A 16,552-nucleotide genomic window follows, 5' to 3' on the forward strand; every position below is an offset into this window, starting at 1 on the left:
TATGATATTATAATAGGCAAAAAGATAGCGATTTGATTGAGACATTAAACAACCACGGACACCTTTTGAGCCTTCGTAACTGCTTCCTTTACTTTTGCGTCAGTTTTTCCCACCCCTAGAGTTCCGGCTTTGTTCCTTACATATCATTTTTTGCCACAGTTACCACAGGGGAAGACTTACTATTTATGGAAAAAGACGACTAACTCTGCGGCGTCCCACTGCAATAGTGCGAGTGAATGGCAGATGGCGTAGATTAGTTACATATCGTGGTAGGTGGATGATTACCTACAAACGAAGACGGCGTATATTTAAGACACGACATGCACGGTTCTTTATCAAGTTCAATAGAACCTACAGGAAAATTAGCACTTACAGTCTACGACACAGGCGCAGAAGATTGAGGCGAATACTGAGAAGAAGAAGACGAAGGGTCCGGAGACGAAGAAGGAGAAAAAGGCGCCGGCGAAGAAGGAGAAGGAGGAGGCGCCAGAAACGAAGACGTAGAGGATTACGACGAAGACGTCGAAGACGAAGACGGGGTTGTGTGATGCGTATTCGATACGGGCGTCGCTGGAGGCCAGTGTATCGAAAACGTGGTCGCCTAGTAGTAAGAATAGGAAACAGAGTACGATATGTTCGGTGAGTAATTATCTGAAGAAAGAAATCGACTTGTAGATCATGTACCTGGTATGTTCACCTCAGCTTTCAAACCATGTGAGCTATGTGTACTTTTTAGTTAAGATCGTAACTCGGTAAAATTTGATACGATCCCTCTGTCTTTTCCTTCTTTTGAGGCCATCTATTTTATCTCTCATTTTAAACAGTTTTCTTCAAGCCCATCTTTGCTACTTTAACTCATTTAGATCAGTACAAAATGTTCAGTGAACGAAAAAACAAACTTTATTTTTTCTTGAGGTCACAAAGAGACGATTTTAATGCCAGAGTGTCGAGTATCCTTAAGGAAATGCTCTTCCGTTTCGATTAACAGATACGTGGGCAAAAGGTTGATGTTTAAGCGAAAGCGGAAATGGAAAACAGTACGAAATGCCCAAGTCTGGTTTAGAAGATGGCGCCGCGTACGTTTCTTTAAAAAACGCCCATACCTGCGCTACAAGCGTAAGTACCGTAAGTTGCTTATCCGTGGAGGAAGGATCAGGTGGCGATCCATAAAGGGATGGAAAACAATCAGACCCAGATTGAGAGGCCGACGAGGAAAGTTTAATAGGCGAAGAACAAGACGCATGATTAGAAGGCGCAGGCGTAGACGCAGACGGCTTATCCGGCGCAGAAGACGAAGAATACGGCGACGACGAAGACGGCGTCTCAGATGTGTCATTCGAATTAAATGGCGACGAAGATGGAGACCAGTGTATCGGCGAGGAAAATTATTGAGTTTTGTCTATAAACGACGACCAGTAATAGTCAGGTAACCATATGATTTTTGAGAGTGAGATATGTGGTCTGCTCCATAGTCATTATTAATGCGTACTTGAAAACTTCACAACAGAATTTGCCTCTGGGTTGTGTATTGAATTTGTTGAAAAAAATTCAACATCATCATCATCTTGCAAAGAATAGCGGGTGATGAGGAGGAGAGATAGCTTCATGATAATTCCAAGTTTCTCAAAAGACAAATATTGTCTATTTGACAATTGAGTGAAATGTATTGTATATTTCGGTTCTCATTTCACCGACACGCTTTTTGTTAAGGGGAACCGAAAACCATGGTTGTAAGTCACAGATCAACCAATCCATGGTGATGGAGTAGAGTTCGTACTCGCTGTACTCAATAAGTTGATAGGGTGAGCGAGATTCTGTTAAACAGTTAATAATGGGTGATTTCTTGAGAGCTGAATGATTTAAAAGAGAGTTTGGAAACGTTTGTTTCTACCATTACAAGAAACTTTTCATGTGCACAGCTTTTTAAAGTATCTAGAAGCGTTTAAGTTCAGTTTCATATAAAACTCAAAATTGAAATTTTTGTCATTCCGATTGTCAGATTTTACAGGAGACAGTTCCAATATAAATTTGGACGGCGATGGCGTACTTTTAGAAACCCGGTGAGAATTGTTCGAGTTTTTTACAAAACATGGCGTAGAGTAGTATTACGAGGAGGAAGAGTCTACCTTCGGGTGGGTCGAAGAATGAAAAGGTTGAAACTCCGCAGATGGGGAGTGACAATACGGCGGTTCCGTCGATGGGTACCCTTACAAAGATATAGAAGAGGAAGGAGAGCAAGGCGGATGCGTAGGAGACGAAGAAGGAGAAGAAGAAGGAGTAGAAGACGAAGAAGAAGGAGGCGAAGACGAAGAAGGCAGAGGCGACGAAGGAGACAAAGGAAACGACAACGCCGAAGGAGACGAGTCAGGAGGAATGTTCCACAGATCATTGTCCGTTACCGCGGTAAATCCATGGTTGTATACCGAAGACGAAACAGATTTGTATTACGATACAAGCGAAGAATAAGATCAGTTAGGTATGACATCAAGATTTCAGTTTCCGTTTCTTAAAACGAGTTTCAGGAAAATTAAGTACTCTCCATTAATTAAGAGCAAGACTAAAATTGAGTAAACTGAGACATTCTTGGGATGTTATCGACTTAACTCTGATAATGAATATGTTCCGCTTTATTTAATTCAAAGAAAGTCTTATATTGATCTCAAGTCAGCTTCTGCATTAAAAGAAGAGGCAAGATTCCTTCAATTTGTAGTCTATATTTTAAGATAATTCTGCTTGATCAATTGGTTGTGGCCCTTGTAAATAAACAGTTGTTTTCATGTGTAAATGCACTGATTATTTGATATCTCCTTTGTGGTATGACCCCTTATGTTCTGATTTTTGTGCAGATTCCATCCTAAGGGCGTGTACTTCTATTTTGGAAGAAAATGGAGAAGGCTTTATGGAAAGATTATGATCAGGTTACTTGGAGGGTACAGGAATGTACGATTTTACAGAAAAAAATACTGGGTTGTCATCCACCGACGGCAGACAAGAATAGCCTTCAGAAGTGGGAAGGTGCGTTTACGTGTCCGAAACCGCTGGAGAACAGTCGGAAGGCGTAGACGATATGGAAAACGACGAGGAGTAAGAAAATGGAGAAGAAGAAGAAGAAGATTAATCAGGCGTCGAAAGCGAAGACGAAGAAGGAGAGCACGAAGGAGGCGTAGAAGACGACGACGATACCGTCAGAAGTTGAAAAAGCTACGACGAAAGAAACGGGGCAGCCGATTGCGCTTCTTTTGGCGGCGTAGGTGGCGTACAGTAATCCGATCTCGCGGAAAGTATACGTTCACGTACGGTGGAAGGCAAAGACCATTAAGGTATAATAATATAACAATAATACTTATATAGCGCCGATATCAAGGTATCTTCAAACATACTATCCAATGCAACTACGGAGCCAATAAGCATGCAAAAACTCATATTGTAACGAAGAACAACAAGCAGATGAATCGATCACTTTATACTGTGAATGAACATGTGAATGTTCAACGGGTGACAATGTTATTTAACGAGCCCAGTAGTTTCATATGTTCGTGTATCTGATCATAGCCGTTCCCTCTTGATGTTTCTATCTTACTTATTCTTTCTGACACTTTTCTTGCTTGACTAGATTCCGTCGAGGTTTTATTTACTTGAGAGGGAAACGGAAGACTTGGCATAAGGTACTGAGAACCTCCAAACGCCTAAAAGTTCTGGTAAGACGATGGCGCTATGTGCGAAGATACCGAAGACGCTGGAGTATTACTTACCGAAAGAGGAAAGTAAGAATTCGACTCCGACGTGGAAGAGTTTGCCTAAGGTTGGGAAGAAGGTGGCGTAAACTTAGAAAACGTCGAGTCCGTAGAAGAAGCCGGGGCAGGCGAGGTAGACGACGCAGAGGAAAATGGAGGAAGAAAAAGTTGAGGAGAAGGAGGAGATACAGACGCAAAAGGCGACGACAACGGCGGCGAAGACGAAGAAGGAGAAGAAGACGAAGGAGAAGGAAAGTACGGCGTAGACGAAGACGAAGAAGACAAATGCGTCGCAGTAGGATACGAGTTTATTTCAACGGAAGATGGAATTATGTAATTAGAAGAAGAAGAGGATATATCGTAAGATATAAAAGAACAATATACCGAGCCAGGTGACAATATTTTGATTAATTTATCAATTTAGGTTTTTTTTCCGTCAAATGTGATTTGGGGTGGTAAACAGCCTTCTTCCTTCTCATGGTTGAACACCCTTGTACTTTGTGTGTTAGAAAAGGTTCAGGAAAGGTTCACCATAGAAATGTTACTTTACTTTAATTTTTTTAATGATTTCATATTGATTATTGACATAATTTGGGTAATATTTTTTTGATTTCTTTGTTAAATTAGCTACGCTCATGTAACTTTTGTACAATTGCTATTTTCGCCGGCACCTTTAAGCTTTGTCACTTTTCGAAGGAATTGTGACTGAGATGGATGCTACGAAGACGTAGTAGAGATGAAATATAAACACAATAATTAGACGTAGGGAAATTAAAGGAAGTGGTACCAGAAGATATTGTCATCAACTTTGTCCAATCCCTTATCTTTCTTTTTCATTTCGATTTTTTACTCCAGGTTCCACCGCCACTCAATTAGACTTAGCCGCAGAGGGAAGAGATCAATTAATTTGCCGCGCACGCGCATTCAAGTCAAGATAAGGTACTGGCGAAAACTCCTTCCGAGGTTCAAGATTCTTTACAAGAGGAAAACCCGACATCTCAGATTCTACAAAAATGGATTAAGGATAGGGCGGCGATGGTTTTCTTATCGACGTCCTCGATTGACTAGGCGAAGATCAAGGCGTCGACGTGTCAAAAGGAGAAGGCGAAGAAGGTTTAGGAGGCAGAAACGTAGGAGAAGACTCAGAAGAAGACGAAGGAGGAGAAGAAGGCGGAGAAGACGAAGACGACGAATGAGGAGAAGGCGGAAGCAGAGACGATATGGAACCAGAAGACGGGGTCGACGCCTTAGACGAAGACGTGGTTGTGTACTGAAGATAAGATTGTACAGAAGATGGAGAAAGGTGTACCAACGTAATGGACGCCTAATTTTCCGTTTCATGGGGAGGATTAAAACAATCAGGTGCATACACTGTTCTCAGGATCATTTAGGAGCTTGAAAAGAGAGAAAAACGTTCTTGTTTCGATCACTTTGAAATTTGTGCTAATATTTTTTTCGGGGAAGGAGGTCGTCTAAATGTAGTCAAATGTGACTTCCGACATTTCCTTGCATTCAAATATTGGTCTCAGTGTGTGTGCGTCCAAAAGAACACCATTGCAATAATATCCTTTTTTCTTTGAAATTTCCTAGGTACTTGAGAGGTCGACTTATCTTTAGACGGAAAAGAAGACCGACAGCACTACCCCTTAGTAGGCTTAGAGTTTATGCGTTAGGAAGATGGAGACGTGTGACCAATAGAAGACGAGGATTAGCTGTGCGCTACCATAGAACCTACAGAAAAATAGATCTAACACGAACACCAGTAGCAATCTGGAGCAAGAATAGGCGGAGACCGCTAAGAAGAAGACCAAGGAACCGATGGAGGGGACGCAGAGTTCGAAAGTATCGACGTCGAAGGGGATCACATCGTCGACGCCTCAGGAGAAAGAGAAAATTGAGAAGGATCAGGAGAAGAAGGAAACGACTTCGTAGACGAAGGAGGTACCGACGAAGACGAAGGAGAAGAAGGAGGACGAGGAGAAAGAGGCGTAGACGACGAAGGCGTAGAAGACAAAAACGAAGGAGAAGACGCAGAGCTAGAAGAAGAAGACGCCGTCGACAAAGACGACAGCGTTACAGCGTTTTAAGACTGAAATATTATCGCAAGTGGAGAAGCGTTTATCGCCGGGGAGGAAAATTATACTTCCAATTCAGAGGAAAGTCAAGAAGAATCAGGTAAAACTATTGTTCCTCTTATCGTCATCTGTTTCTCACACATGCGTGCTTTGAATGAAACATTTCAGCAATAAAAAAAGAAGAAAAAAGAAAAAAACCCGCATCTGCTTGGCGAGTTGAGAAAGGGGGACGGAAAGGGAAATTTCTTCCCTTTTTCATCGATTTAACCATGTGCACCTGTTCAAAAATGCTGAATTTTCTTCTTTAATTTATTTACTTTTTTGTTGCTATACTAGCTAGCTTTCGTCAACTTCTGGATGGGGGCTGTGAAATCACGCAAATTAACTTAAATACCACTATTTTCGAAGGATCACTATCCCCCCAGGCTCAGAACTTAGAACTCAATAGCTAACTTTTGTTTGTACAGCGCTGATTGAATCTCCTATTCCTTTTCATTTGTCATTAAGATGTGGCAGAGGCAGAATATTTGTACGTCGTCGTGGGAGGTGGATATCCACTAGGAGGCGACTCAGAATCAAGATAAATCGTAAATGGAGAAAAGTGGTAAGGTACAATCGAGCTTTCCGTGTTCGATATGGAAGGCGAAGATGCCGAGTGAAGATCCGAAGAGGAAGGGTTAGAGTCAGAATCCGACGAAAATGGAGGAGAATTATACGGCGAAAGCGAGGATATAAAAGAAGGCGACGAAGAAGAGTGAGAAGAAGAGTACGAAGGCGACGCCGAAGAACTAGGAGGCGACGAAGGAGAATTAAAAGACGAAGACGAAGACGACACAGAAGGAGGAGACAACGTAAAAGAAGGCTAAGAAGAAAATACAGAAGAAGAAGAATGCGAAATATCAGAAGACGACTACGAGGAAAAAGGCTGTGGAGAGGAAGAAGACGTAGACCGAGATCTCGTCGCTTCAAGATGCGATTTTTATATAAACGTCGCTGGAGAGGAGCGTTCAGACGCAGAGGATACTTGTGCGTCCGCACCAGGAGAGGAGTGAGAAAGATAAGGTACAGTTTTACAATTTGACTCCCAAATGGGGATCTGTTTTTAAAAAGATTGATCGACTGTGACATGAATATGACTAAATTTTGGCAAACAGACGCCCAATTCTTTAACTTGTCAAGATAATATTATTCTATGGTAAATTTTATAAAATCTGCTCGAAAATACCATCCTCGTGCTCTGATGTGATCAGTTATCTCAAAATCAGTTAGCTCAATAATGTGAACCAACGATTTTAAAGTATTTAGCTTTGACGCCTGTTACAAAAAATTTATTTCATTCACTTATTTACTTTTGTCATTTACTCTTTAAAGAAACTTAGCATGATGTACGAAATCCCTTTCGGGCAATTCCCATATTATTGCGACTTATATGCTAGCGATTTATAGAGATATAAAAAAAAAAACTCGCAGCAGACCCTGAGAAATTTTATCTTAATAACTGTACCGAGGCATACATTTTTCCAAATATGAGCCTCCTTACATCATTTGGATTTGTAGCCGCAAAGAGTAATGAAAACAATATGTTGCGAGAGAGCAGGTTGTCTGTCTGTGTTTTATGTGGTTTGGTTTCGTAATGACCCTGGTCAACACGTTTACTGACCAAAAACCAGAAGATTAAGGCCTTAAAGGCAGCAAACTCTTGTTTGACCGAAGGGGTACAATATCATAATGTTGAAACAAGTAAAACAAAACAATCGTGTGTATTTGAGTGAGATTGCCAACCCGGCTAAGTTTTTGGGCCGATGTTTTGCTGATACAATTGGGGAGATTTCAATCATTCTTCCCGGGTCAACACGGGTCTTGACAAGTGTTACCCTGCAAAGTGGTCAAGGAAAGATGACCCTGCAAGAGGTCAAGGAAAGGTGACCTACAGCTTGACCTCTCATCCATTATAACGCTAACAAACATTTGACTGTAAAAAGTTTACCCTTCGCGATTACGCAGTAAGTAACCTGGATCGCGATAAGAGGCCTCGAGTGCTGAGGGATGCATTGCTTTGTTTTCACGAATATCTAGCTTTACGTGTTTTTTCAGAAATATTAAAGGAACTTTGAAAGACACCAATAAAATTACTCCTGTTAACTTTCTATACTCCCACGCACAGATATCGTGGCGGCCGCTGGAGGATGTGGCGCACCAGACGATGGTTTACTCTATCTGGGAAAAGCCGTCTTAAAATACGTTATCACAGGATGTGGAGACGGGTTGTTTACAAACGCCGCAAGCTGGTCGTGCTCGTTGGAAGAAGATACAGAAAAGTACGGATCCGCCGCGGACGATTGATCATTAGGTCTACACGTAGAATAACAAGGCGAAGAAAAGGATATACAAGGAGGGGAAAATGGTCAAGGTTAGGCCGCAAGGGATTCGCAAAACGCGCAAGATCTTTGCGACGTCTGAGACGTCTTAGAAGATTGAGGAAGAGGAGAAGGAGACGGCAAAGGCTAAGGCGAAGAGTGCGCAGACGAAAGATCAGACGAAGAAAGAGAAGGTACAGGAGAAGGAGGAGACGGGCCAGGAGAAGAAAAAGGCGTAGAAGAAGAAGAAGGCGACGCAGACGGAGGATCCGAAGACGAATTAGACGCAGCGTAATGCGAATCTATTACGCTAGGAGATGGAGGATGATTTATAGAAGGGGAACCAGACTGATCTTTAGAATCGGACGAAGACAATGTTTCGTCAGGTAAACTGAAACTAATGATGAAGAGCTAAACCCTTCCACTCCTAAGAGTGACCAGGAAAGAATTTCTCCTGACAATATTAATGCAGTATCGAGCAAGGAAGTGACGAGAACAAAGAACATTCCAATTAGGAGAATATAAGTTTATCCAATACCGAATTCTCCGAACTAACATCAAAAGAATTGTTTGGCAAACAGTGAGAAGAAATCTTTAGAGTGAAAGGGTCAAAACGGGTGCTATTAATTTGGGAAGGATGAAAACATGTGCTTCAGAAAGTTTTAATCACCTCTTCTCATTCTCAAATACATTTTGCTTCTACATCTCAATTTAGTAGGACATAGAATTTTCCATCAAGAATCGTATTCAATTTAGACTTAATCGTTTCTAATACGATATAGAGACACTCCGCTCTAAAAACTGACCGACGTCTTCACCTTAAATCCTTGCTTCTTTTGCCATTGGTTTTTCACCATCAGTGCGACTCATTAGATTTCACCAAAACCAAATATGAATTGTTTGTAGCAAAATATATTGCTCAGCGGCTATGGATACAAAACTGCCTTGATAGTACAAAATGTTTAAAAAACTATTTTATTATCTAAATTATTCTGTTTTTATGATTGAGATTTGACTTTCAATTACCTTCCTAAACTAGTCTTTTATTGTTTATTTTAAGATATGGATTTAGAAAGGTGAGCATATTCCGCAGTGGACGATGGATTCGACTAAGGAGACCAAACAGACGCATAAGAGTGTTTTACGGGAATCGCTGGCGAACAGTAAAGATAAATAGACAAGGGTTACTCCTAAGATACGGCAGAAAAGGATATCTCATGCGCTTTACAAGGGGATTAATTTCTATATATCGGCGAGGACACTGGAAGCGTATCAGAATCCGCCGCCGAAAGGTTTCACGGCGCAGGAGAAGGCTAAGAAGAAGGAGAAGAAGACGACGACGAGTGAGAAGAAGACGAAGGCGAATCCGACGAACCCGGCGACGAAAGAGGCGACAACGTCGAAGGCGAAGAGTGCGAAGAAGACGAACTAGAAGACGAAGACGATTGAGAAGGATTACTAAACGACTAAGGAGGGGTAAGACGAGACGTCGAAAAACTCGTAGAAGCCGAAAACTGTACAGTGTCCTTCGGATCTATATCAAGGGATGGAGAAAAGCATATCGAATTGGAGGTCGCCTGAGAGTCCGATACCATAGAAGAACAAAATTAATAAGGTAACCTCCATTTTTGTACTGGCACTGCAAATGTCACCGGCATTTTACTTTCCTAATTAAGTTGGCTTGCCTTCAAACGTTTTTTTTTTCTTTTAAATTATCTTATGGACAAAAGCTAATTAAATCGTACTCGGTAACCGCAGTAATGTACAGTCTTTAAGCAAAGTACGGAACACCCGGCCATACGTGAATATTCACTATCGACAGCCAGCGCAATGTCAATTTTTTCTGGACATAGAACTTTGTATGCGTAGTAACACTGAAGTAGAGAAGGGAAGCGAGAGGTAACAAAGTGAAGGCGGTGGTTCACTTATAAGAAGATTGAAGAGCCGCATTTATTCAAGTGCCGATGATTGAAGATTAGTGCGCAAAAGGCTTTTTCTTATTCTTCTAAGCTACTACTACGCACATTACAGACTGCTAAAATTTGACAGTGTTTTGGTTGCGAAAAGAATTCCTTATTCATTCCTAATTTAGGAAACACTTAGTCTTAAACTTATATTTCGGACTTCGAGCTTTGCTTGTAAGAGGTAGTGGTATCTGAGAGTTAAAATGCTATTTAAGGCGAGTTTTCAATGCAACAAAACATAACAAAATATAAATCGAGGGAAAGCACGTTTTGAGCAATTATGAAAATATGGTTTCTGCTTATGTCCTTTTAGTCTGTCTAATTCTCGATGAAAAAGAAAACTGGATTTGGATGAGATTATGAGTAGTGAAAAACACAGAACTATTCAAAGTTAACTGAAGGAAGCAATTGCAGTCCGCTTTGCATGCTCCGCAATCTCCCAATAGGAGAAGTGTACTAAAATCTTTACACATTTTGTTTCTTCCAAAATTTAGAAACAAAGAAGAATATTCTGTCCAGATTGGCACATATATTCCTTTGAGCTGTTGAAAATAGCGGAGAGATGTTGACATGTAATTTTTTTCTTTCCTATTACAGATGTATTCATGGTTATCTTTACATGCGCTCTGGAAGACGATGGCGTAGAGTTAGAGTACGAGGTAAAGTACAGGTACTTTATAACAGACGTTGGAGGTACGTGACCACAATGAGGAGAAGGGGAAGGAGAATGCTAGCTATTAAGTACGGTCGTAAAGTAATGAAGATCTCTATCCATCATGGTCGAGTAAAGATGTTCATTCCAGCACACTTCGAAACGGTTAAACCGAAGCCAAAGCCAAAACCGCGACCAATACGACGAAAGCGACCACGTTCACGTGGAAAAGGACGTTATGGGCGTCTAAGAGGCCGCCGAAGACGGCGACGTTGGCGAAAACGACTTCAACGACGACGGCGAAGGCGTAGACGGCGTTACATACGACGCCGGCGAAAACCTTTGTTCCTTTTCTATTATAAAAGACGCTGGCGGTCGATTATCAGATGGCGTGGTCAATATAGATTGCGTTACGGTAAAAGATGGATAACCTTCTAGTGAGTAAAATTTGTTTTTATTTGGTCCACAGCTTTAAGTTTCTATTGAAACAGTTGATCCCCTAATCGAATCGCTCATGATCCCACCGAATGACCTAGTTTAGCAGAGATAACATATAGCAACATATTCTAACCAGTCCTACAGGCTGGTCCATAATGAGAGAAGGAAGCGGACGCTCTCAACAGCAACGGAAAGGAAATAGGGCGTAATATGTGGTGGTGAAAATTGTCGAAATAGACTGCTGAAAGTGCAGATGAGACCGAATGAATTGGACAAAAAAGAGTAAGCTACTACCATAACTTGTCCGTGCACTTGCGAGAAGGAGAGTGAATACAAATTGAATTCTGCGTAGCCACGTTGAAGTTAAATCATTGAGAGGAGCAACATCTTCTCACTCGTCTCACTTGCTCTTCTACGATAAGAATGGGGAGACCTAATGTTCTAAGGCCTAAGGCTCCGAGAGAAGCTGGTCTTTGATAATGAAACAAAATGGGCCAAATCGGACCTTTAATAAAGAAAGGAAACCTTGATATTGTCCAACAGGCGCTTGTCCTTTAGTTATGCAAACTTCTGTGGTTGGTAACGAAAAAAAAGCCTAGAAAGCAGTGATGGCTCCTGGCTAGGCGAAAGCCTTTAATCTTAACTTCGTAAGCCTCAGCCATAGATTACGTTCCGTGACCGTGCGAGAAGGAGATTTAATTAAAATTGGTTTATCCTAAAATACCCTCAAGTTAGACGGTTTAGAATAGCAGATTCATGTCCCAAGATTATTTATTTATTTGTTTATATATGGGACTCTTATAAGAGTCAAAATAGTTTAACATATGTCTTTGTACTGAAGAAGCAGTCATTAAGACGCCTATATGATATTTATGCCAGTTATGATTTACTTATGGCACGTTCAATGTCTTTGCTCCGTCACTAAGAACCGCACTAACTTTATATTTCTTGAACTTTAACAGCTATCGAACAGGGCGATACGTTAGAGTTACCTACAAAGGGAGGAGCCGCATAATACGTCGCGTCAGTAGGCGTTTCAAGGTGCGACTGGGTAAGCGATGGAGATATCTTAAAGTACGTGGTGGAAGGCTTGTGGTTCGTCGGTTCGGAAGTTACAGGCCATTCAGGTTAACAGGCGGCCGGATCCGGCTACGATACCGCAGAAGATGGAAAACAGTTAAGAGACAACCGCGAAGCCCGAGGAGACGAAGACGATGGAGACGTCGACATCGACGACGACAAAGGCGACGCGTGAGACGGCAACGTCGTAGATACCGACGACGTATGCGACGAATAAGACAGCGCAACATTTTACGTTTCTATTATGGTCGAAAATGGATAAGCGTATTCCGTAGAGGTAGTTCATTGAGATGTCGTTTTGGTGGCAGATGGAAACTTGTACGGTAAGCTCCTCTTACTGCGAACTTATTACTTGTGGCCTAGACCCAGAGTAGCTGTTCGAACCAAAAACTCGCTTAAAGAACAAGTCATGGTTATTTTGGTAGCTGCTACAATTGCAGTAACTACTGAATTTAATTTAGGTAACCGACATTTGGCAAAAATCTTTGAGATTCAGCTTTTAACCAGTGTTCTCGGCTAGATCACCGATCATGCCTTTGTTGTGGTTTAGGGAGAAGCATTTTGTCATGTTCACATTGAATTTAAAGTTTGTCGAGGTTACGACAAACCGCACAGAAAATAAGATAAACACCAAGGTGATTAAGTTATTTTCTATTCACTTTTTTTCGTTTTTTGCGCTTGGTTACGACCATGGGCGCCATTGTATTATTTGCTGTTTCTTCAAAAGGGAAATACCACTTACAAAGGCAAAATTTTTAGTCTTAGATGTTAGAATATGTAAATTACGCTCTCCCTGTATGGAGGCCCATCAATCAACGTTATTTTTTCAGATACCGTAAAGGAAGGATCGGAATCCGATATGGAAGGAGATGGAGGTGGTTGAGTAGAAGACCACTTAAATTCCGCTTTGGCCGACGATGGCGATCACTGCGATTTTACCGTGGAAAACCTCGCATAAGATTTAGAGGAAAACTGACAAAACTGCGTATAGCTTACGGTAAATTGCGCTTACTAAACAAAAGAAGATGGACGAGACCAAGGACTCGTAGAATGATACGAAGAAGACGACGAAGACGACGAAGAAGAGGGTTAAGGAGGCGAAAAAGACGAGCGAGACGTCGACGCCGACGAAGGGGACGGGGAAGGCGCCGTATAAGTCGATGTGTGATGCGTGTAGGATTCAGAGGACGATTCAGGAAGATTTACAGGCGAAGAGGACGATTGATAATGCGCTGGGGAAGAAGATTCAAGAGAGTAAGGTGAGGTTAATTGGACAGCGGGCCGCGAGAATTACAAGGCTACAGAAAAAGTGGACTTGATCTAAAACACAGGCACAGCATTAGGATAAGACCGGTGAAAGAAATCATTATGATTGTGATTTTCGCTGATAATTATGTAAGATCACTTTCACTGAGACTAGGAAACAGCTGAAGTCACCCGACCACTATCAATAAGCTAATTCTTCCCCTCCGAAAAAAAAAAGGATAGCCCTGTCATAGAGTAAACTGAAAGTTACTTTGTTAAAAGCTAACCTTTGCAAGCTGTCTTTGAATATTCATGAATTCACTCACGGAGACAAGCATGACTATATTTGACTCGGAAACAATGCAATAAAATTTACTAGTTTTTCCCACGCTTGTTTTCAGATACGCTTTACATAACAAAAAGACATGATTAGATTGAAAAGGTGAATGATGGATTTGTAGGACCAATGAGATAAATATCAACTGATATAAAATCACGTCTAGATTATTTTCGGGAGAATTAAAACATATCTTGTTTTCCAGGTACAAGTCTCGGAAAGGAAAGATCTCATTCACGTTCAAAGGAAGACGACGCTATATCAAACCTTACATCCGCATCAGAAAGCGATGGTGTCGTATAAGACGACGCAGAGGCAAGATCACTGTTCGTGTACGTGGAAGATACCGTCGATTCAAGCTATTACGCGGAACACCTGCATTTAGGAAAGGTAGGAAATGGCGAAGAATCCGTTACAGAGGTAGGATATCACGAAGACGCCGTCACCAGAGGAGACGTAAATATCTACGCAAATTACGAAAATTACGTCGCTTTAGGCGTTACCGTCGACGAATGAGGCGAAAAAGGAGACGGATACGACGATCCAAGAGACTTAGCAGCTCCTTCATGATCTACTATCGCGGAAAGAGGAGAGTTGTTTTCAGGTGGAAAGGAAGATTGACGTTCCGCCTTGGAGGAAAGCGAAGAAGAATCAGGTAAAAAACAATAAATCGTCCTTTTACCTTCAGGACAGTTATACAGTAGGTGTAGTACCGGAACATTTAAGTACTGCTTTAAAAAATACGATAAAAATGACTTGAAGTAATAAAGCACAGCAAATGGGGCAAAAAACGCTATGTTTCACATATGAAATGGCATCTTTTACGGCGACGGAAACAAGTCTTAAGAGTCGCAGTTCAAATGCTCTTAATTAATGAGAGAAATTCGTTTGAAAGAATCGCAGCTCCTTGGACCGATAAGAATGGAGATGTCCGTATTCAGTGTCAGCTACTAATTCTGATTTTCCAGACATTTGGTGGAATGGCATCCAACTAAATGTTTTGTGAGTGGTATTCCACTGTCATAACTGACTCTCCGAAAGCCTGAAATCAAATACAGATTATAGAACAAAATATTGATAACTATTTCTGAACTCATCTTAATATTTAATTTATAGGTCTCCGACGAATAGCCATAGCTCATTTCCTTTTCCCTTTCCAACCACTTCTTTCGATGTAAAATCCGTAATTAATTGATGTGTTCGACTCAAATGTGGCTACATATTTTATCTCATCTCACTTTAGGCTCTCTCGTGGCAAGCTATATTACTATTTCCAACGAGCTTGGAGACATGTTCCGATGAAGAGGTATCGACTCTACGTATTCAGGAGAAGGATGTGGCGACGAATTGTTATCCAGCGAGGAAAACTTAAGGCTCGCTTTGGTAAACGGTACAGACCAATCTTAGTCAACAATAAGGGTACCTATATGTATCTAAGGAGACGCTGGTTACCTCTAAAACGGCGAAGACGTGTGAAGCCCAGAAGAAGGCCTTGGAGACGCTACAGAAGAAGAAGACGCTACATTGTGATGCGTGTAAATGTTGGAGGACGTTGGAGATCAGTGTACCAAAGAAGAGGAAAGTTCTTCTTCCGTTATCGACGCAAGAATTGTAGCCTAAGGTAAAAGAAGATATATATATATATATAATGATTTTATTTACGAAAGGCTTTGGCTTAGGTACCACTATGTACCACCTAAATTATCTTGGACAAACTAAGATATGTGGAAGAAACTACATTACCTAGGGTTGTGCTTCCAACGCTGACAGCTAAGAATCGGAGTAACTCCTTTCGACCTATTTTTACTCGCTTACAACTGCATATTCTTGGTTTTTGTATTCTTATCAGATTTGTGCGTGGTTCAGTCTCATACTACTTTGGTCGAAGATGGTATCGAATCAGTTCTACCGCAAGGATAAGAATCCGTGTTAAAGGACGGTTCAGAAGAGTAAAGAAAGTGAGAAGAAATATCAGTGTCCTTTACCGAGGCAAAACCTCGCCAATTCGTTTCATATACGGCAAAATACAATTTTACTACAAGAGGATGTGGCGGCGTATTTCCACTATCCGTGGCAGGCGAGCAAGGAGACGTCAACGGCAAAGAAATGTCAGACGGTATTGGAGACGATTTAGGCGTAGAAGACGAAGGCGTCGACGTCGATACGGAAAGCGCAATGGCAGAATCTTTTTCAGATGGGGTAGAAAATTCTACCTCGTTCGAAGTAAGAAAGGACGGCTCAGCTTCCGTGTCGGCACAAAGTACTATTTCCTGAGGTAGGAGGGCCTCTTGTAACAGTAATTGTTAACACAATCCGGGAACCATAAACTTATTTATCCCAACAATATCATGATTATTTTTTATCAACACCTATGTGAGCATGAAAAAGGTACTACTTTATATTTGGTGTATTCGCCTCTGAAAATAAGCAAGGTGCTTTGCTCAAACTTTCGCAATAATTGTAAATTATTCGTATGGGATAACGGAAACAGTGCCTGGTAATTTTCTTCTACAAAACGTCTTCATTCACAATGCTTCATTTTTACAAATATCCTTTTTCAAGGTTGCGCTAATACACTATTTTACGTTAGACATGTAAATTTTATTACAGCTTACCAATTAAAAATGAGTGCAATGCCATTTATGCTCTCAGCGCTAAAATGTGATTCTG

The 16,552-nt window shown here is 41.2% G+C and overlaps 1 protein-coding gene across 2 annotated transcripts in view; it reads left to right on the forward strand.

The window, feature by feature from the left end:
* The window catches only part of LOC131788200 (uncharacterized), a 49,426-nt gene that overhangs the window by 31,257 nt on the left and 1,617 nt on the right, over window positions 1-16,552 (forward strand). For both annotated transcript variants that reach the window (XM_066163207.1, XM_059105277.2), the window contains 16 exons: window positions 160-639; window positions 989-1,426; window positions 2,000-2,476; window positions 2,847-3,320; window positions 3,614-4,126; window positions 4,590-5,096; window positions 5,325-5,909; window positions 6,317-6,871; window positions 7,974-8,552; window positions 9,227-9,781; window positions 10,728-11,219; window positions 12,183-12,623; window positions 13,131-13,559; window positions 14,088-14,537; window positions 15,126-15,503; window positions 15,732-16,157. In XM_066163207.1, the coding sequence (XP_066019304.1) occupies window positions 160-639; window positions 989-1,426; window positions 2,000-2,476; window positions 2,847-3,320; window positions 3,614-4,126; window positions 4,590-5,096; window positions 5,325-5,909; window positions 6,317-6,871; window positions 7,974-8,552; window positions 9,227-9,781; window positions 10,728-11,219; window positions 12,183-12,623; window positions 13,131-13,559; window positions 14,088-14,537; window positions 15,126-15,503; window positions 15,732-16,157 (7,779 nt within the window). The remainder of the gene's footprint in view (window positions 1-159; window positions 640-988; window positions 1,427-1,999; window positions 2,477-2,846; window positions 3,321-3,613; window positions 4,127-4,589; window positions 5,097-5,324; window positions 5,910-6,316; window positions 6,872-7,973; window positions 8,553-9,226; window positions 9,782-10,727; window positions 11,220-12,182; window positions 12,624-13,130; window positions 13,560-14,087; window positions 14,538-15,125; window positions 15,504-15,731; window positions 16,158-16,552) is intronic.

This window comes from Pocillopora verrucosa, chromosome 1 (assembly GCF_036669915.1).
Source record: "Pocillopora verrucosa isolate sample1 chromosome 1, ASM3666991v2, whole genome shotgun sequence".
NCBI lineage: Eukaryota > Metazoa > Cnidaria > Anthozoa > Scleractinia > Pocilloporidae > Pocillopora > Pocillopora verrucosa.